The sequence below is a fragment of the Girardinichthys multiradiatus genome, chromosome 1, assembly GCF_021462225.1.
Source record: "Girardinichthys multiradiatus isolate DD_20200921_A chromosome 1, DD_fGirMul_XY1, whole genome shotgun sequence".
NCBI classification, from domain to species: domain Eukaryota; kingdom Metazoa; phylum Chordata; class Actinopteri; order Cyprinodontiformes; family Goodeidae; genus Girardinichthys; species Girardinichthys multiradiatus.
Window position 1 is genome coordinate 21254575 of NC_061794.1, and position 22940 is coordinate 21277514.

Consider the following 22940-nt stretch of genomic DNA (forward strand, 5'->3'; position numbering starts at 1 on the left):
GCCTCATTGAAATGTCCATCTTAAAGCCACCCAAGTTCCTCATCTCCCCGCCTCCCGCCCTCCGACAACCAAGATGCTTCAAGACTGTCAAAAACATTTTCCACCAAGCTGAGGAGGGGCTGAGGAGAAAAAGAAAAAAAGAAAAAACAGGACCTGCTACTACTGCCACATGCAAGCTCACGCGTGCACACATACACACACACATACACACACACTCATGAGGGTGTCAGGTAAATTAGATCTGAAAGCTGACAATTTCTGACCATATTTCCTTGATTATTTCAAACAAATGCACACCAGCCGCTCTAAGGAGATTAAAGTGACATAAAAGTCCCGAGTGGGAGGAGGGAGGGCAGAGAATCCAGGTCACCCCCATTTGTCCCCCTGCCTGACAGCAGCTATATCGCTATCCAATCCAATAAAAGTCCCCCCTCCTTTTGCTTTAATTAATTTTACAGCTAGCTTGCTTAATTACTTTCAATCAAAATCCTCTTGCCATCACAAAATTAGAAATGGTTCAACTCCATTAGTCTAAATTCTTCATTTACATACACAAAGACTGTCAGCTCTTGCTAAGCAAACGGCCTCCTGCTTGATGAGATTGTTTTTTTCCTGCACACTCTATCACTCTCTCAGTTACACACATACATGCGACTGTGTGATTCATTTTTTTGAAAGGAAAAAAGTAGCATTAAATTATTGGAGCCCCTTACTTAAGACATCCTCTGCTTAATCACAGTTCAGGTGAGCTGCAATGCTCAAAACTGATTACAAATCCACAAATGCTGTGTCTGAAGAATACTCCTCAACCTCAATCAATGCACCACACATTACAAGGTGCACATAGTGGTTACACAGAAGTATTAAACTAACTTTTCTTATATGCTTACAGTTATTTCACATAAAACCGGATCGTCTTTAAATAAGGTGTCACTAACGCCAACGAGATGCTGGAAACTGGCCGGACAAAACGACTGGATTATTCAGTGTGACGAAAGGCCCAAGTCCACTGCCGGCCAATCACTTCTACTTGGCACGCAGGCGTAGTCTCCATCACGCACACACTGCCTGAGGCCTTCACATCATCAAGAATTAAGGACATGCAGATAGGGTTTGTGCACTGACCAAAGTGAAAACCTGAGTACACAATTACTCTACTACTACTTCGTGTCTATGCGTGTGCACGTATTCTTCCACACACTACCAGCAGCATAATTAGGTCCAGAGATGGGAGCATTAAACGGATGTAATGCACTCATGGCTGCAGCACACTGCTACAAAATGTATCGACATTAAATGTACATGCTTGACAACAATGGATCCTGGTCAGTACACGCCATTGTCCCTTCCAACTTCCACCTTCCACCTTTAAACAAACCATTTCATACTCGTATACTTACTTAACATCATAGTAAAGTATTTATTACAAAAATAAAATGGCCATAAAATGCTCAAAGCTCAGGCTTAATTTGAGTCAAGTGAATATTATTATCTAAAAACTTTGTATTATACTCTATTCCTGTTTACTGTGGTCTGATTAAATTTTTGTCAAGTTGAGGCTTATTAATTATGACGACTTATGACCCCTGAATAACCTAACACCTAAACAACTCTGAGCAAATGCCTGCTGGTAGATTTTTTTCAATGGAGTAATAAAGCCACATTTCCCTTCTGTAGACTAATAGTGAAAAATACAAAACGGCTTTTGTCAGTTGTGAAGGTAAATTGAGGCATGGTTGGTGGAAAACATCATAAGGCCGACAGCCAAATAATTCAAGTACAAGCAGAAATTAAAAAGGCACAAAATGGAAGGCTGTTAAATCAGCAGCATTCGCAACACTTTATTCTTTGGTTCAAAAATACACCAATCACCCAATTTCTCCCTTGATTGGCATTAATCGGTGATCGGCAGGTCAAGTATCAAAAAATCGGATTTCTCAATATCTGACCACAACATTTTTGGTCTATATATGCTGAACCTATGACACTGTTTTCTCCTTTCTGTGTTGCAGTCGATAGGATATAAATCGCTTCAAATTGCAATTGAAAGATCTGACCTCATAGAAAATCAGAAATCCTATCAAACAGGAAAAGCCTGATTGGTACAACCCTAATGCACATTTCTAAAATCCTTTATGTTTTAGTCTTTAGGAAAATAATCAGCAGGTCAGACTTCAAAGAACATTGGTATCAGTAAGAAAAGTCCTGATTAGGGCCTTTTCACTTTTATACTTCCCTTGTTTAGTAAATGTTTCCCAGAAGGCCATGAAAGAACAAAAAAACACATGTTTTTATCTTATGCGCTTAAATAATTTTAAAGTTGTTGCGCTCTTAGAAAATAATTATTTATAGAGTTGTCAAAAGAATGGAAAGAACTGTAAAACATCCGCAACCAGAGAAAAATATTTATAAGAATAAAGAGTGAATAGAGGAGCGTGAGTGGAGATCATTACAGGCCAGTAGACTGACTACAATGCAGATCTGACCTGGTTTCTTTACTCCATGTCTGCAACCACCGGTTTCCCCTGCCCTCTTTAACCAGTCCCCATTAAGATTGTTAATTATCTAAATCCATCATTCTTGGGGTAAATGAAGACTGCCTCTTTAATTCAATTTAATAGGATCATTTTCCAACTCATGTTCACTTTAGCCCCAGCTGCCCGCCCACCAGTCCCCCACTGTGTCCCCTTTCAGCCCCCACCCTCCACCTCCCCTTCCCACTATATCTGTGACTCCTTTGGCGGCATCTTTCCGGGTCTGGTTAGAAGTGGGGGTAGAGGGAGGTTTTGGGTTGAGGCTTGGTGGCAGTGATGGACCGACGGGCTGTTGATCTCCCATGTCTTGTCTTGGCTCGGCTGGTGGCAAGCAGCAGTTCTGGGTTTCCAGTCAGCCATGCACACAAACACTGACTGACACGCACACACAGACGCAGACTCGCGGTACCAGCCATGTTCACTGGGGCTTAGCTAATCCTGTCACATCAGGCCAAGTTGGCTGAGTTGAGGTCTTTCGCAGCAACACTCTCACACACACACACACACATACACAGATACAACCACCCCTCCACACTCCTTTGCTGACTCCTCTTACTCACTTTCACTCTCTGTCTTACCTTTGTTCATTTCACAAAGTCACAGAGGCTGCCAGCTACTGCCTGCGAGTGGAGAGGTGGGGTGGTTTCTCTGTGTGTTCCAGCATTAATATCAGAGAACATTTCAAATTTAACTGAATATACATATAAAAAAAAGCTAGAAATTAAGTTTTTTAGGAATTATCACATCAGAACTGCTTTAAATTAATATTATATGAGCCAGTTTTACTTACTGCAGCAGACATGCAAGCATGTCATAAATGTATTTATTAAATACAGGTGTAATATTTTCTGTTATTGTCACGGTAATGCCAGTTTCAAAACAGTTTCCCATGAAGTCCAACTGTACATAAATTTCTTTCAATCTAGGTTTTAACTTTGCTTTCTAACCATCAAACTCAAGTCAAGTTTTTAATAAAGACGCTGTCAAAGTAAATTATCACAATTATTACCGCAACATGAGTGCTCTGTCTCTTTTAAATTCTCCTAAGAATTTGTTAAATATTAGCTCCTCTCATCCTATTATTCAGCATGAGGGTAAATTTGCCCCCCATTTCTACGGCACACCAATCCAAATCTCTCAGGGCTAAATCCACTCAAAGCCACACATGCACACACGAACCCCTTTTACAATTTTTTTTTCTTATGTTCCCAGACTGTCATTCGTGGCCGACTCTGGGAGAGATCAGGATGATTTTAGCCATGATTTAATTCAGTTTGTTAAAGGGTGATGTCAGCACAATGGGAGACGAGCCCTCTAAATCCACCGTGTTCGCCCAAAATGCCCAGATGAGATAATCACCAGTGACGTCTACAAAAACACTTATTATATTTGCCCATCGCCTGGCTGAAGCTGTTAAAACTCATCAGTGTTATTCCTGTCTTGTTTTTCTCTCTCTCTCTTCCTGGGAAAGTAGCTTAACTTATAGTCAAAACGGTCACCTCTTTTTAAAGCGACAGAGCGGCACTGCTGTGGCTGTAGAAAGAGTTGACGAAGGGGAAAAAGAAAGGCAAACGGGGGCTAGCAGATATCTACTCAATACTCATTTTGTTTGCACCCAATACTAATTAAAAAAAAACATGCACATCCTTTTTTATTGGTTTTACAGCAAAGCCAAAAAGGCAAGCAAGTCCACTATAGTTACACATGTGAAATGAGCTTGTCAGTGACAAGGCAGAGGAAGAGATAAGAAATGAATCAATGTGAGTCTTTCTTATAGCTTCATTTATTTTAAATCCAAGCTTTATTTAAACACAGCACACTGAGAGACACTTGTCAGCTTTAAGTAGTAGCGAGGTACTTCAAAGCATTATTGGTGCACAGCAGCAGCAAAGTGACACAAGCTGCTGCCAGACTTCTGACTGCTTCAGCTTCAACTTTTGAAGGCAGAAAAGGATGAAACCTCAAGCTGAAAACCAGGGTTTCAGTAAGTTTAATATAAGACTTTCTATGATTTAAGTGTAAGACCCGAGTTAATTTAATAGTTTACCTGTTGTACCCAGCGTGCTTAATAACTCAAGAAAGTTAAATACAACTGGCAACATCTGTTGGTGTTTTTCTGCTCTTGCATTAGTCATTATTTTTAACAGCTTTGACATGGTATACAGTAAGCTTCATAAGGATTATTGATTTTAGCAAATAAAAAAACCCCTGACCCCTCTGTGGGTCGGTTCATTTTCTGCTCCATCTGTTTTTGCCATATAAATATTGCATATCACCAACTTAGGTGTCTGTTTTTTTTAAATAAAGCATATCCATATAAGCATTTAGGAATGTTTGGTGTTGGATATTATCCGATCCTGGCTGTATAAAAATTTAGCAGCAACATTTATTCTGATCAGTTTTTCATTTTTGTATATAGATGTTTGTAAATAAGTCACTATGCTTGCGTACCTCAGCCACAAAAAGTGCACTTTATAAGAGTTCTATTAAGATATTTATAAACGATTATATTTTATGTAGGGTTTTTTGCAGATGGTTGTATTTTTGTTTAATATTTGAAGCAACTTTGATTTCTATCTCATACATGAAAAAATATCTACACCTAGTGAAAAAAAATAAAACATGACATTTTGAGCATATTTGATCACAGAAATCAAATCAAAGTGGTGATGCATCCAAAAATGCATTTTGGATGGGAGTCAGTTTCATTAAAATGCCAATAGGAACACATATTGCTCTAACTTAAAACAAATATAAATGAAAAATATCCTAAAAGGGTTAGGGTTATGCAAAAATAAAACAAACAAAATCACACTTAAGTATCTAGGAAACCAGAATTTTTATTTACCAGAAGATTTCTCAAATGTTGATGAAGAAATGTTGATGGAAAAGGCAATGGTTGTACCAATAGAAAGTATAATTCAGTTAAATTTAACACCTGCTATGGACAATATAGACATTTTGGGACTTTTTAGGGCCCAGAAGAACCCCTTCTAACTTGGCTGAATGTGGTAAAGTGAGTATATCTTTAGCACAGGGGGCTAACCCCTCAGAGGCAAGGGTCAGCATATGAAAGACGCAGGTTATCTGCCTCCCGACAGGATATCCTCATGGATCAGCAGCGGGGGATGTTGACCCGCCCCGTTATTAAAGAGGCTAATCTGTTCAACATGTCAATGTTAGCACTTTTAGTTGTGATTAATAAAAGACGACCCCTGGAGTGCTGCGTCTGCTTTTTTTCACCACCTCAGGTTGTTTTCTTTTTTTTTTTTGGTTTTTCCTGTTTGGTAATTTAACAGTTCTTTTCACTCTTAATTATTAACTTTGTTGGCAGAATTATTATCCTCAGTGAAACCTCCTTAGTAGCTCTCCATGTTTCTGCCTTTTTTGCCACTGGCAAAGACTGGCTGAGGTATTATAGGATTCATTAAAGCAAAGGCAACTTTATATTTTATGGATGGAGAACGATGCAAATGTGATGCTCGGCTCTGCGGCCATTTAAACAATGTTTAAAATGTATGGCCCAGTGGCTTTTCACAGGCTGGTAGTAATAGAGCCGCTCCCTAACAGACTTGCCTCCTAAGTGCCTGGTGCTGTGTCTTAATTTGTAATCTAGTCAAACCAATTGTCCGCTAGCTAAAAAGGTCACAGAGACAATAGACTACACCGCCTCCCACAATGTAGGGAAAAAACCCAGGGTGTCTTTTTGTAGCTTTTTAACCAAAGATGTAATTAAGACACCTTCATCTTCAGGGGTGAAAAGGGCACCCAAGTAGCACCTTCTGGAAATGCAAAGAGAAACTTGAGCATTATAGGAAACTTACACTCAGATTCAAGCATTTGTTTAAAGGTGAAATCAGGGTTCCTACATGTGTGTGATACAAAAATGTATGACTTTTCAAGATTTCTTGGTCATTTATGTTCTTTTGAGAATGAAGGATATACACAAGGAAGTATGGACTTAAGCTAGGAGAGAAGGAAGGACATAGGGAAGGAAACAATGAATGACACAATGAAAGAAAGAAGGGAGAATACACAGAGGGATCAGAAGTAGGACAAAGGCAAAAAAGAAAGGATGGAAAAAAAGGAAACAATGTATGGAGATAGGATACAAGGAATGAAGAAAGGAAGTACTTAAAGGAGATAGACAGTACACAGGGATGGAAGGACTGAAGCTAGGTAGGAAACATTTTTCCATCTCCTTATTTTATTTTTCCAGACCTGAAAAAGACTAGAATCAAACTCTAGACTTTTCTAGACTCCTTAGGGAGCCTGTACAATTCACTTGTCTCCATCCACAAGTGTTCACCAGCTCCAACAGTCTGATTCTATACATTGTAACCCAACAACTGTAGCAAAGAGAGCTTGTTGAGTGAAAAAAACTGAGTGATGCAAAGCAACACGGGAGAAGGCAGAGGGGGGACTTAAAGGACGTGATTTATCTGGGCTTGATTGCGTGTTAATCGAGGTTACGTGTATTAAGTGGAATCTAATTGGAACAGACACTGGCAGTCTGACAGATCGACATGATGCAGATGGATTGAGGTGGTGGGGGGGAGAAAGGGGGAGACGAGGGAGATGGAGAATGGAGAAGACCAGCAGAAGCAGGAAAAGAAAATAGAGAAAACAACAGACGCAAATGAATGTAACAGTTTCTTTGTGAACACCACAGAACAGAAAGAATTTTTCGATACAGAACATAAAAAACGTAGAAAAAGGGGAGTCCTAGCTGGGGTCGTTCCACATGCATCTCATGATTGGTGGATAATGGAACGTGTAGAGAGGGACACACACCAGTGAGATTCTGAGTGACACGACAGGGCGCCCAGAGTTTGTCCTCCCCCTACAGTTGCCACAAACACTCGTTTCTGCTTTATTGGTAATGAGAGTTAGAAAAAACTAAAAGAAAAGAGATCGAGTGACAGCTGCTGGATCGTTTCTCACCTTGACGAGGAGACGGGCAACTGTTCCCCTGGTCTCTCTGAGTCTTCACTGTTCCTGACAGGCAACAACTGTTTCCAAAAGCTCCCTCTCCCCAAATCTGTGGCATTTAGCTCAAGGGATGAATGACGCTTTCAAATGTTGCCAGAGTGACAAATCATAAAAGTGGACCACCTGTTAAGGTCAAGCAACTGCTAACTCATATCTAATATACCGGGAAAAGAAGGAGAACTTTGTTTGTGAAAAAGTAAATTAAGACTGCACCATACACACACACACACACGCACGCACGTACGCACACACACACACACACACACACTGAACTGGTCAGTCTGGCCATAGATGGTCATACAAAGAGTGAGTGACAATAATGGCCTCTACGCTGCAAATACGCCCAGAGCACAGGGGCATTTCTAGACATAAACTAGTACTGGGGCACAAGAATATAAATAAATCCCAGATCCAAACTGATATTTTTGTTTGGGCTTTAATGGGTTAATTTCAATTATTTTATTACAGAAAAACATAAAACGTTTACAAAAAACAACTCATTTACTTTGTCCATTTCCTCATTTCTCATGTACACACTCCAGCCAGGTAGAAGCCAGTGATGCCCGTTAAGTTTATGTGCCAGCAGTGAAAGAGATGCACAGGATGAACTGAGTAGGGTGGCACTTCAAACCTATGGTATCACCTCAGTGCAAAACCTGTTGGTGGGAGCACAAACCAAAATCTATTTATAGATTCAGTAGTCAACCAAAATGTATTTGAACTGAAAATTAGTTACTGTGTTAAATATTGCTAATTGACAAAACTTTGATTCCTAGCCGGAGCAAGACCATGTTGTCACTGTGCTAATATCTAAATCAGGGTTAAATATAAGGCCGTTCCACATAACAGCTACACTTCAAAAATGTAAGAATGTTTCCAAAGGACTAAATAAAAAAGAAATATAAAGACGTTTATAATTCATCAGTGGTCTGCAGGACACAGCAGCATTCAAAACTTCACTCATCAACACAAAATGCCTAAATTGTTCCCGACATGATCCCATCATGACACAGAGACAGGGGAGTTGCTTCGGTCATCCGACTGATTTGATTCATTCTGACTGTTACACTAATGGCATTAATAAGGGGCAAAACTGCTATTTTGAAACTGAATTTTTATCCTCTTCATTTGGCCAATTCTCTTCCAACACGAAAGCCTTCACAGCTGGAGGGGTGGGCACGAGTGTGTGTGCCCTACTATGATGCAATGGATAGAAGGTCATCTCTAATGTAACATTGATGGATTGCAGTATTTTGCAATGTTTAAAAACTAAAACACAAGGTTGAAAATGTGACTCATCTCCTGTAATAGATGTGTTCACAACCTGGCTTGATAAACCAAAAAGAGGACCAGGTTTAGGCTTCTTAAAAAATAATGAAATGAGCACTGAATTAGGATGAATCCACAAAAAAAACCATAAAAATTTATGATCCAAGTCTAATAAAACAAATTTGTCCTTGAGGTTCATATTTATATTACTCTATATGGATCACTGCAAAGTCAGCGTGCATCCTGCATGTTTGTGTTGAGTATAAGTATGCATGTGTGTGTTCAGCCCTCATCAGCCTGCTAACATTGAGAGGAATGACACTTTGTGATCAAGGACATGAATATCTCATTGATTTTTAGGGGCCAGCTTAACTATCCATTCCAATTGATTTTTAGCTTTGCTGGGTGTGCGAGTTATGGCAGTTTTAATGTATCATCTGTATGTGTACTCATCGCCCCACTGCAAAAACAAGGTTCACAATAGGCTGTGGAAAAAATGCATGTATATAAGGGACTGTATCCTTTTCTCTTCTATTTTAACATAGATTCCAAAGAAAAGAAGCAATAAAACATGCTCGATGGGAACACTCTTCCTATCTCTAATTATCTATTAGTGACAGTTTCTTTTTATCATGTTAATGGAAAATAAAACCAAAGCTTGTGAATGAGCTGTAATCCCCTATAAGCGACTGTTTGCAGTGGACATGCTTTGCAGAAACGAGTAGAAATTTCAACAGACATCCTGGAAGCTTTGCTACAAACCATAGTCATGAAAGAAACAGCACATAAATGTAAGACTTTTTAGTTTTTAGGAGGAATTTGCCATAATTGCTTACAATTAGAGGAGTCCTGTAATAATACATCATTTTACAGTGAATTAACAATTCATATAAACTATTAATAATCAATGATTTGATGATGTAAGAAACAAAGTCAGGGCAATGTGATCCAAACGGCGATCTAAAGTCATCTGTCAGATAGAAAGTCATTAAAATAGGGGCTCGTTTTCCTGTGCCAAGCTTAGGTTTCACTGTGCCGCGGATACATTTCTTTTCTTCTGCGACGTCCAGTGTTCTCATATGATATCATGTACTTTAAGAACATCACTCTCGATGTCTGCTGTGTTCTTCTCCAACTTGAATTCATTGCTTTATTTTTTTCTGGTCCTCCAAATGGTTTGGATGAAGCGGCCCTCTGTGTGAGGTAACTGCCTTTTGTTTGGTGAAAAAGGGACTGAATAAAGCACACTTTACTCCATCTCCATCCTTTAAAAAAACAAGTCTGCTTAATTAATGTTTTACAAGTGCTGCTGTATTCTTGGTAAAAAAAAAAAAAAAGAGCCTCTATCAAAGCCAGCAGGTTCAGATTACGTACGCTAATTGAAATTCTGAATTTCTAAGCCAACTTCTTTTTTTTCCTCCCTGCTCTTGCTCTCGCTCTTTCTCCCTTCTCACACAATAAAGCTGAGCATTTTGTAGTCCACAAATGGCATCAAATCATCTAAGTAATATGGGCTTTTCTATTTTTTTTCCTGTATTCTCATGTTCTGCTAGTGGGTTCATGAGACAGCTTAATAAAGCAGTAAATGCTTGGGGAAGCCTGGGAGCCCATCCTGCCGGTGTGCAAAAGCGTGCCCGAGCGTGCACGTGTGTTTTACCTCCATCAGGGAGCTCAAAGCAGAAGGCAAAGCCCTGTTTCCACACACTCAACAGATTTTCAAAAAGAATAAAGACACTAAACAAAATAGGATGACTAATGCTGCAACTAAAGCCAAAAAGTAAGACACTTCACATCCCATAAGTTGACATTCATGGAGTTCATATCATGCATTTTGTACTGGATGAATACAGGGTAATTTACAGGTTACACACGTAGTGGGTGCTGCAGGAACGCACGGTGTGTGAACAGCTGCAGATGTGGGGAGGCTGCGTTTGGACAGGCATCACAGACACACCAAAAAGGCACAATAGGGTGAAGCATAGCTTTCTATGCACTGGTGACAATGATCTAAGACACAGTTGGAGATTGGATCAACTCGGATATGGAGGAAAATCTTTTTTTTTTCATCTCACTTCATACTCTGCATATACCTCTGTTGGCTTCAAAGGGAGGCTTTCAGCCCCTTCCTGCCATCGGTGTTTGTCTAGAAAGGTAACTGTAACAGATGATTACATAAATTATAGAGTTAAAAAAATGTCACACTTGATAACCTTTGTTCTGGGTTAATGATTGCTGCGAAAGAAAACTGCTTCTCTTTCTTTTTCTTTTATATTCACCCAAACTCCCTCCTTTCAGAGGGGCATTATTTTATTGTCCTGTTTTGCAAGCATTATAACTTTGCTTTCTTCTTCCCCCAAGGTCAATTTCTAGTCAGGCCACATGCAGACTACTTACACATGGGTCTTTTTCAGGTCAGTTCCATTGTATTTACATCAAATAATTTTTGATAAGGGATGTAAAAGACCTATAAACCCGACATCATAAAAAGGAGAGGTGCAGCAAAAATAAGGACAAAAGATCAACGGCTGATTTTTTTTTTTTTTCTCTTATCTTGAACACGTTGATACTTTTTGGGTCATCTTTTGTTACTTCCTCCAACCAGCAATACTGTATTTTCCAATTTCTTCTAAGTTTGACTTGTTACAGGGTTTTAACAAATTTAAATTTTTTTAAATTGAATACTTTGCCATTTTTTCCCATCGGTTTTTATGCCTAGTTGCTATTTATGCCAAATTGGGTTTTATTATCGGTTTTGCTCAGCTTTTTCCCACAAATCATAAAAACAATACAGCACTAAAACTGGTTGATGATTCAGCATTTGAAGTTTTTTTTTTTTTTATATCTGAACAAGCCTTAATCAGATAAACACTGGATTATCCACAATTAAACACTGCCAAAGCTGAATCATAGTTTGTGATCAGTTATTCCTTTATTTCACAAAATTTTCAAAAATGTAGGAATTTTAATGCTTTGTTTGGCATCCAAGTTAACCCAGAGGGTTTGTATTTTTCAAACCTATCCAGATCTAAAAAAATGATCAAATCAAATTCCATACTTTTCCAGACTTTTCAAGACTGTGCAGGAACTAACTATTGTTGGATTTAGTGCAATGGCTTCCCTGTACAACCTGCAAAGCCAGCTCTTGTTTCATAGAGAAGTACCTCCCCTGTTATCTCCCCAGCACTATTATCACTTAACAAAGACTTGGGCATTTGCACAAATTAAAACATCAATAATGCATAAGTGCTTTTCAGTTTTGAGCAATAGTGTCCTCGGATTGGGATGAAATACCCCCTCTGCCAGTGGAAAAAAACTCTACCCTTGCATCTCCTGTTCCACAAACAACTTAACGAAGCAACTGTTCAGCAACTCCACTCCCCCCTCCTCTGTTCAGGCTGTGGCAACCGTTTGGGATCCACTCTGGTGACGGGACAAAATGGCTGAGGCCAAGTGGGATGCAGAAGTTGTTTTAAAGCAGCAGGCAGTAAGTGGCGGTGGTGCATCAGTGCAAACAGACAACACCCTCGAGTAGCACAGCGTAGCATCCTTCCATAAACAACACCACCGCCGCGTCCCCAACATTTATGATTTGTGGTCAGATCGGCAACGCAGGCCTGATTCCAATCCAAGTCTGCGTGTTTGCTCTACCCTCACATGGCTAAATCTGCCCAACCTTAGTCTCTTATTTTCTCCAGATGAAAACACCAGACATCTTATATCGCTGTTAGAGAGGTCTGCCTAAAACAAGTTATATGAGAACATTACACTTAGACAGGGAGAGAAAGGGCGGGGGCATCATGGGAAAGAAGCTTTGCAACACTTCAAAACCAGGATGCTGTTCAGGCTACTGTTTAATTTAGAGAGAAAACCTCCTCCATATTTATCGCTGCAGTTGTGACTGAAGTTGCGCTGAGTGTGTAGGAGTTAGATATCATTACTGGACTAGTAAATCCATGACTAGTATCGTTCCAGCACCAATAGAGGACCAGCCATTCTATACAGATGGCCTCAAGGACAATTAGGGGTAATGATTGGTTGGCACATAAATGAGAGAAACTCTATTTGCTGCTGCACTTGCTGATGATCACAGACCAAATGTCTCTGATAATAATATGGATGACTGCTTTAAAGGAATAGTTTGAAATTTCTGCAGTGACGTTCTGTTAAAATGTTATAAGCAGTTAATATCTTACATGCAGTGGATTACTCTCTTAGCATCTACCCTTGGTAAAATTCCAGATTAGTTGGTCTTGGAGGCTGAAACTAATGACTTGTCTAGGAGAATCAAAGACCAAGGCAGACTTCTAGCATCCTGAAGCAACTTGAATCTCACAGCCACCATAGTGAATTATACCAACTCTATTTATGAATCTTTAAAACAATGTCACATTTGGATCTGGCTATTATTTACACAAAGAGAATAATTATTTGCGCAGTACTAGTAGATTGGAGGTGGCGCACCACCAATTATCTTCCCCTGTGAAACACAAACCAAGAACAAAACAAGTAAAGCATTTCCAGAACTGTTTATTGTAAAACTAATGCGGCGAAAATATTAGAGCAGTTTAGGCGAACACTATTTTCTCGTCTTTTTACACTGCCTCACTTTTCTGTTACATAACTATTCCAACGGAAAATTCTTCACATTTTCAGTACGTTTCACACAGAAAGACCATTACTGGCAGATCACCTCCAACGTTCTTTTCTCTCTCATTTCAACTTGTATGTAAATAACTTCCAAATTTAAACATGAAAATTGTTTAAACTTTCTTTAAATAGTGTTTCTCCAAAATGCTGTTACTGGAGTTATTTCAAGACAGTAATGAGGCTAAAGCTAACTAGATGTTTCTCTTAACCTCCATGACCAAGTAAACTGGTTTTGTACTAAATAAAAATATCAATAGAGGCATCTACTGGAGAAGTCGCAACTTTTTATGGTAAAAATCTCACAATATTAAAACACCATGATGTGAAATCTATCTTGGGAAGTCATATCCATTTGCTATCAGCCTGTGACTGGTAGATGAAGTCTACGAGAATTTCTTTAAACACTAAATATGTAGGGGGGCTTTTTAAGCCTGGCACCGAGTCCTGTCTTTGTTTCACACTCTTATTGTGAAGTAAGAAAGGAAGTAGTTCTTGAGTTGCCCTGATGTGTTGACAGAGTCAGCTAATAATGACAAAAGCATTAAAGAAGCCTTAAACTCGTTTAACTTGTTTATCTGGAAGCACTTTGGGTACTCAGAAAGAAATTATGAAGCAGTGACGGAAGACAGGAAGTAGTGTGAGAAAACTGTCACTAGCTCACATTTAGGTCCTCCGGAGCTTCTTATTGACACTTGACTAAAGGACCATTTCACTGTTTGTAATGATAATGAGCTGTAATTGATTAATTCCTCTGGGTTTAAAATTGAAAATACTTTAACTGTATTTCTTTAAAACAACTTGAGATTCATGCAAACTTTATTCTACTTGTGAAAACACAAAATGGGAGCATTAAAGGCTCCATCTCAGAATGAGACTAGCATAAAAACATATATCAGTCAAACCTGGACTGAATACACTGATTACAAATTCTTTAGAACACAGTGTTTGATTCGTAAATTTTTTATTTATGTAATCAGAAAACCTTTGTCAGATCTTGTTCTTGTGAACCCAATGGCATCTTGCATTCCAGATCTATCATCACACCCTTAACATTAACTGTTTCTAACCTTTTAGCACAACCTTACTTCAAAGATCCTGAACTATCCCATTAAGCTCACTTGGTTGCAAGCCCTGAAACAGGCTATCTTTAAATATCTGCTTCTCACTGTAATATTTGAGGAAAATACAACAAAGATAACCTCAAATCCTTTACAGTCATCACATTATCATGAAAAATAATAGCTGAGGCAAACAGCACAGTGATGTAAAATATTATCTCCTCAATCATATCCTTTTTCCCCAGATATCTTCATCTCCCCCCTCCTTCCCTCCCGTCTCTGTCAGTTAGTCTGGCAAACAATCCCCTTGTTAGCAAACTGTTAAGACAGCCGCTTGGTATACAAATTGCGCTCGACCAAGCGAATTTGTTTTGCAAGGGTGACCTGTTTAATCATCTCATTTTCTTTGGCGGACATTTATTCATCTGGTTTCCACGGTTACTGGGAACATTAAGGGGCTACAGTAATAAGGCTGGAGAGTCAAACAGGTAATAAAAAAATTAACGCCATTTTCCAGCAGCCGAGGACAGTGGGTGAAATGAATCAAGGGAGAGGTGGGAGAAGCAGCGGTGGGGAGGGCTGGCTGAGTGTTGGGGTGGGGTAGGGTGGGAAAGGGGCTCCAGTATTGTCCAAACAATAAATGGTTATTTTACTCTGTAGATCAGGTAGTGCCGTTATGGACATGACACTTTGGGCACAGAGTAGGAGAGATAAAGTTTTAAACGTGGCCCTGCTCCGTTTTTATTGTCATTTTGTGATTGCATATCAGAACAATTAAAAGTTGGTCCAAGATATCTATCAACTTTGCTCTTTTTTTTTTCCTCTTGTGCTTGAGATGGAAGATAATCTACACCTCCTGCAATGCAACATGTCAACAATAATGCAAGGAAAAACATGACATTTAGAAGTCCTAGTTAGAAACGTTTTACAGTCCTCCAAAGTTAAATCATGTTTAATGCTTTTGTCATCTCACAAAAAAAACTGAGGAACACCAGAGGAAAACAAATTGAAACAAATAACCTAGAAGATTATAGAGTTGGTTGCTTTCTGACTATACATGACCTCGACATAAATTGAGGGAGTCTAACTCCGTGCCAAATATAGAAAATTCTGGCACAATAGGTGGAACAGGTGCTGAGGGTCCACAGAAAGTGACGAAGCTGGGGAGCTGGGTGTCTGCTGAATGCCAAATAAGGCAGTGAGGCACGCTGCACCGATGAGGCACAAACAACCAACTCTGATGTGATTCTCTGAGTCTGATGAGTGTCAGAGATTTTTGCAACAAAGCTCTTCAGTTAAGACACTGTTCATACTTTCTTGTAAAAATAACAGATGAAGAGAAAGCAAGCAGCAAATATTGTTCATTACTCGTTACTCCACTCCTATCAAAAGTATGTCCAATTGACGGCACAGGCTTTGGCACTCCTGAAAATATTCACAAAATCCTCTGAACCTAACCCTCAATCTTTCAAATCGTCTGGTTTAACCTGTATTTGGGCATTTTATCCTGGCAACACCTGTCCCCCACCCTTTTGGAAGGCAAATTTAATTGAATTCTTTCATTCTCTGCTGATGACGTTCTCATATATTTGTTGATGGTGACAAGATGGAGAGATGAGCGACAACTGCTGGCACAGAACAACTCTTGTTGAAAGGGAGGCAGAGAAAGAGATTGTCAACCGAACTGGGTTCATCCAAACACACGCACACACATGTAGAGAAACGTAGAGTATGCACTCTAACATCAGACTGCTCGCGTGTCGCAAGGAGCTTTTTCCTCTCCTTGCCTGGAGAAACAAACGCTCTGCAAACACACGGGGTGAAAATCCTCAAAAGGGCGCGCGGAATGGACAGGAAAAAAGTTAAGCCTGAGCTCTGAAACTGCCAACTGTTCTCCTAACAGCCTCTTAACAGGTGTGGGCTCTAGAGCCATGTAATCCTATCAAGTTACAGAGTTTGAAAAAAAGGAAAAAAATCCAACAAACTGCACGCTCCTGAACTCTTCCTCCCTTCTCTTTTCTCTATCCCCCTCACCTCCTCCTCTGTTCTCTTTCTGTTGTGACAGAAGTGAACAGCTGGGCTTCAGATTTATCATGTACAGACAGTAATTATTGCTGGTGCTGCCTGCTACCGACCCAAGTGAATAGAATGTCACATGAAAAAAATCACACACACACATATATATATATATATATATATATATATATATATATATATATATATATATATATATATATATATATATATATATATATATATATATAGCAAAAGGGGAACTGAAGTTGAGACGTGCCGGCTTGGGAACATGTGTGACACTAATGGCAGACCGGGGAGCCTTTAAACGTCATTACCAGGGGCGGTTCTTGCAAAAATGCCACCCTGGGTAAACCCCTCTTTCTGCACCCTGCAATGAGATTTAACTTTTTTTGTATTATTATCAAACTAGCATTTTCCATATGTTTTACAAAATTAAATCTGTGCAATAGTGTAGAATAAATCAGTCCAGATTTGACCAGTCTATTTCATGCCTGTCTCTAAGGTTTCAATCAGAATCAGAATCAGAATCAGAATCAGAAAAGCTTTATTGCCAAGTACGTTTTTGGACATACAAGGAATTTGTTTTGGCGTAGTTGGTGCAATACAGTACAAGTTAAACAGTACAAACATATCTACAATATAATATAAATATAAGTGCACAGTTTTAAGGTATTCTTAATGAGAAGCAAATATGGAAAGTGCTTTTTTTGTGTATTGTCACAAAAATATAGAATACATTAATTTTAAACATTGTTTCTTATTTCTCTGTAGAATTATCTACTTTAGGTTTTACCAGTTTAAGTATTTTACATTTTGGACTGTGATGATTTAGTTCAGTCCGTATTCTTTAACAAATGTGAAAATAGTCCTCTACAGTAGCACTGGAACATCAGCATCATCAGCCAACTGTGACGTATGGATGTATTTTCTTACAGTGCCTACAGTGTGCATAACATACATGCCAATAAACCACTTTTGTTTTTGACAGTTCGTGTCGCCCCCAGACGTAGTTTTGCCCTGGATGAAAAGCCACATCACCCATTTTAAAAACAAATAGTCACAACACTCTTCACAGTCTTTTATGGTTCAGGACAGGAGTATTAGCTCTGTGGCTTAACGTTACAAATATCTTGTCAGACATGTTGAAGGTAAAAAAAATATATATATGTACTCATGGTGTTTTTCTCTCAAGCAAGTCTTGAATTCCTGTCAAAGAAAAGGTGGCAGAGAAGTGAAACTGAGAAATGTTTACGGCACTGAAGTGAGAAGGCAGATTTGCTCCAACACCCACTCCTTTCAATGCTTTCATTTAAGTTTTTTGTCACCTGCATATGATTAACTAAACTTTCCAACAAGACAAAACACAAGGACAAGTTGCTGATTTTTGGCCACAGTGGTGTCTCTGCCGTTATCTGCAATCAGTCTGACCCCACCTATTTATTCCCGAAATAAGCGGGTCAGCAGATAAACAGTTCTGTTATTAACAGTGCCAATCACTTCCTGCTTTCTTCCGTGTGGAAGTCTCATCCCACCTCCCGCTTAGCCCACTTATGGGCTGTTTTCACACCTTAAAGACCCCTCCGCCACATTTAAAAGGATTAGACGCCACATTTTGTGCCGGCTTAATGTCTCTTTCAGCCGGCCTAATAAGTGCGCCTCGATAAGCGAAGCATGCAAATTCATTCATGGCCAGTTGAGACCATGCTTTCAGACAAATGTCTTAAAGTCTTCCACTCTGCTAATTACCTTTTTATTTTCCCCCTTTTTTCTCCCTTCTCTTATAAAGCATATCAACTACTAGAGATTATTCTACTCCCTGATATTTGCATGAAATTATAATTTCATATGTGAGATTGGGATATGGAGTGGAAAAGGGAAAAAGTTGCAGAACGCTTTTCTTCTAACTCTACACACATTGTGACTTAGCAGAGTTCATTAAGAAAAATGTTTTTCCATGTAGTAAAAAATTTTAATTACTTATTTTTGGGTTTTTTAATTCCATAATATTTTAACTGATTAATGTAACAAATTTGCATGACCTGTGATATTAAAAACTTAGAGGGTTGTATTTTAGATAATAAAGCCAACGAAGACCCCGGGTGCAACCTGTTTATCATTTTGGAATATTTCTTCACCAAGTATTAATTAGGCCATTACTCCAGATTGGTGACGGGGAGCTTTGAGGTTTTAATTAGGTGCTGGCCACTGCATGAGTGCACAGGAGTGAAGAAAGGGGGTGGTGATGCCTCTTGCCTCGCTCCTGGCCCATATCAAGTACCCCCCTGAACACTTTTGGCTTCTGCGGCGGCACGAAGCATGGGCAGCCCACGTGCATCTGTAGTTTATTTGATCATTTGATATCTGATGTTTCCTCTTCCTGCTCCCCGCACCCCACACACACAACCCATACCCCCCAAAAAAAAGGACCAGTTGGAGCGATTTGGGTATAAAAAGATGAGGGTTATGGTAATTATGGTGTTGGGGGGGGGGTTGCGTCTGATGATGCAGCTTATGTTCATTCAAGATACACACACCTCCCTGTCCTCATCTGCTAAGTATGTGTGTGCCCCCCTCCTTGTCTACCCCTATCGCTTGGAAAACCAGGCACACACACACAAACACATACAAAGCCCTGCGTAACATCAATCAAATACTCACAGCGGCCCATAAAACTATATCAACATGCACCCTACCTTTAGCTCCTGTATCTTAATACTTTTCAAAACAGGGCAGCTTAGTTTAAATATGTTGAAAGTATTTATTAATTTAAAAATAATCTCTTAAAATACTATCTTTTTTCCATTTTAAAATATAGAACTAAAATATTAGTTGCCACTTTTTTGTGATGATATATTTCTAAAATAGGCATATTTAAGTAGATAACCTAAAAACATTTTTAAAGAAAATTTGTTTTACTCAAACTAGGTCTTAAATAAGTAAAAGCGTAAGTGTTTTTCCTCGGTTGACGAGGCGATACTAATCACCTTGTTGCTGAGAAGCACTCTTCCCTGACAAGGCTCCTTAGAATACGAGGATCTCCCAGGAGGAATCCGCACCAAAGAGGTTAAAGACAATGACTCGCATTATTTTTTACCTCCCCCCTTCTTTTTTCCAAACGTCTCCCTGTTAAATTTATTTCAAAACTCTGTTAATCTGCTGTACACAACATTTCCATTAGCCTAGCCCGGCCCCCTAATAAAAATTCCGGGCTAGTTTAATTAAAAAATGTAAATTTACTGTCATCTAAGGAGCAGCAGAAAGAGGAGTGCAACAGCATATTTTATTGCTTAAGACATCAAATTGATTCAGGTTATTGCTAAATTGTGATAAAAGGTTATTGAGGCCCTTCAGACGTGGGCTTGTTTTTTCTCATCCAATTCTTTTTTTTTTTTTTTTCGTGGAGGGCCGTAAACGATGAAGAGGTGCCACAAAGGGGTTAATGAGACAAGTCAGTGAGGGAAAAAGCAATCAACATTATGACTCATAAGAGAGAAGAAAAAACATTTTCCGAGCCCACAAAAAGTTTGAAATTAAGGTGTGTCTCAATAACAGTTGAACTTGTTTGTTATTTCAATAGATCAAGCAGGACATGTTAAATAGCAGAAATAACGCACCATCTGTGGTGACGGGGATCTGCTGTGCAGCGTCTCTGCTCTGACTTTTATTTAAGGCGACACACGTTTAGGTTTTATTTTACACAAAATTTGACAAGTACAAGTCAATGTGTAAGCGAGGTCTAAGATGAAAAAAAATGTGGTAAAAGTAAAATTCAGAGAAGGGAAGTAAATAAAATATAAACAGCATGATAAAAATCATAAATAAAAGCCTGAAGCGAAGGCTGCTTGTGAATTATAAATTACAATTTTTTTGTTGAATATTTTAAATATTCCAAATGTATAAATTTTTTGCCATTTTAAACACTAAAATCCTATTTACAAAAACACTCTCATTTATCATAATAGCAAAATATGTATCATAATTACTAAAATGATTTAAAATTTGTCTTTTTAAAAACAGGACAGATGAGAAAGAGAGTGAATATAAGAATGTCTCAGTTCAACTTAGAGAAGTAGGGTGAAGAACACGCCACACATTAATGCTGCCTTAAAATGCCTGTTATTTTGAAACACACACACACATGCATGCATACACACACTCTCATCCAAAATGGTCCTGCAAGTACCTCGGGGCGAGGGGAATGACGCTTACAAAGTGTAATCCAGTTACAACGGGACAAGTACATCTTTCTAAAAGTACGCACTCTTAGAAACCTGGCAGCCGGCGAATTCAACATTTAATATCATAATTACCTGCCATACTGTTTTCCACACAGAAATCTTGAACAGTAACAGTTTCTGTAAAAAAATGTCAGCTAAACTGTAATGCATTTGATTTACTGTTAATATAACAACACTAATTAGAGGTAGCTGAAAGGTGTGAGCTCTCCTCTACATGTTTGACAACATAAGGAGCACCACAGTTTGTTTCTTTCGTCCCCTTGGCAACAAACCCTCAGGCCATTCAGGCTGCCCTTATGGCACTGCCAGCGTCTCTGTGGGTCAAAGCAATCATACTTGTATTTTGTATTTCTAAATCATTGAAATAAAATTAAAGGGACAGAATAAGCAGGGAAAAACAGATTAATATTATTATTAATAAAAATAAAAAGAAAGAAAGAAAAACCACCACTGTAAGGTAGTTATGCGGGTCCTAGAATAAACATGCACCCTGACGGGAGAAAATAAAACTTGCTTTGTGAACTTTCATCACATGTGTGCTGTATGTCTCACCCCGTCACAAGCTGCGTCCTGGAAAAACGGCCACCCATTTTTGATATTGCAGTCACCTTTGGGTGCTGTCAAAGAGCTATAAATAAGGGTGTTGGGAAACCTGGGTAAACGTAAAGTGCTGGCACATTGTTTAATCATGAACAGCTTCCTCTCTCTCTCTGTCTCTCTCTCTCACTGTAACTCTGTTTAACCAGAAATAAAAAGGCACACCTTAAACAGCCAGCTAATGAAACACATCTGACAAAAATAGAGAAAGAAAGAATCGAAGAAAAGCACTCACCATATTCAGGGAAGTCGAAGTTAAATCCTCTCAGACATGTAACTTTCATAATATTACTCAAACTCTTGTTAGACAGTCATTCAGATGGCGGCTGGCGAAGAGGGGAAATAAAGCGGAAAAGTAACTAGATGAAAAAAAAAGAAGGGTTCCTTCAATCAAGCACTAAACTCCTTGACATGTAATCTGTCAATAGTTTGTTGCTGAGATAATGCCGGGTGCCACGAGCGGATTTGATTGGCAGCTTAGGTTCTGGCCCCTCCTTCCCGTGGTTTGACGAGGAGGGCGTGAAAGAATATGGAGCCTCCCCCTTCCCTACTCTCTCTCTCTGGTGCTCTCTCTCTCCCCCTCTCCCATACATACACACAGAGCCTATCACACACACGCAGTCCGAGCTGTTGGTGATGTTGCCTGAATAGGCTGATAGGAAATTATGGCAGAGGAACCAGAGCAGTTTTTTTCTCCCTCCCTCAGTGGGCTGGCCTTTCCATCTTTGTGGTCTTCTAGCCTTTTAACTCTCTTGGGGTGGAGCCACCGCTGCCTCTATTCAAATGAGGGCAGAGCTACACTTTGTAAAATAAAAAAAGGGTGAGGAGGAGGGTAAATTACAAATGTAATAAAGCATATCATCTATTTTTTGTAAATTTGAAGTTTTTAAAGTGCCAATGCAAATGAAATGGTGCGATATGATGTTAAAGCAGAAGTAAGAATGTGTTGTTATTATTATACAAACTGCGAGAAGAAGAGGTGAAAGGATATTTCTAACTAATTCTCAAACTTCTTGCAAAAACATAACTTCATTCAAAGCAAATAACTCTTTCGCTTCTCTCCCAAAACACGGATCCTCTCTGTTTCGGTGCTTAAAAGCTCCTCTCCTTTACAAAGAGAGAGCGGCTCTTTCTCTTTTCCTCAACTCTGATAAGCTATCAGTTTTCATTGTAATTTCAGGTGAAATGATAAATGATGGCCGTTACCAGGTGACAATGAATACTTTATAAGACAAACCCCTTATTTGCCTGGCAGTTTCTTCCGCAGTGGCATGCAAAGCGACTGAACCATTTGTACATAAAACTCCATGTACTGTAAACATGGTGCTGTGTCAAGAATGTGGCATTTAAGGGTGACAGAAAATAGCAACAAACTTCCAAAAGTGATTATAAATTTCTATATTTTCTCAGCAGGTTTGTTTTTTTACCCAATAAAGGTGTGGTGTATGTAGCATTTATGGGTTAGAAAAGAGGAAATGATCAACTTTATGGCTGTGAACTATTATACAGAGATACAGAGCCATGGCTTCAGTTCCTGTCAAAGGAGTGCAAAGTATGTACAGTACATA

The 22940-nt window shown here is 39.1% G+C and overlaps 1 protein-coding gene across 1 annotated transcript in view; it reads right to left on the reverse strand.

The window, feature by feature from the left end:
- casz1 (castor zinc finger 1) overlaps positions 1–21965 on the reverse strand; it is a 97992-nt gene extending 76027 nt beyond the window's left edge. The window contains exon 1 of the mRNA XM_047367965.1: positions 21608–21965. Coding sequence (XP_047223921.1) covers positions 21608–21656 — 49 coding nt within the window. The 5' untranslated portion in view covers positions 21657–21965. The remainder of the gene's footprint in view (positions 1–21607) is intronic.
- Between the last annotated feature and the right edge of the window lie 975 nt (positions 21966–22940).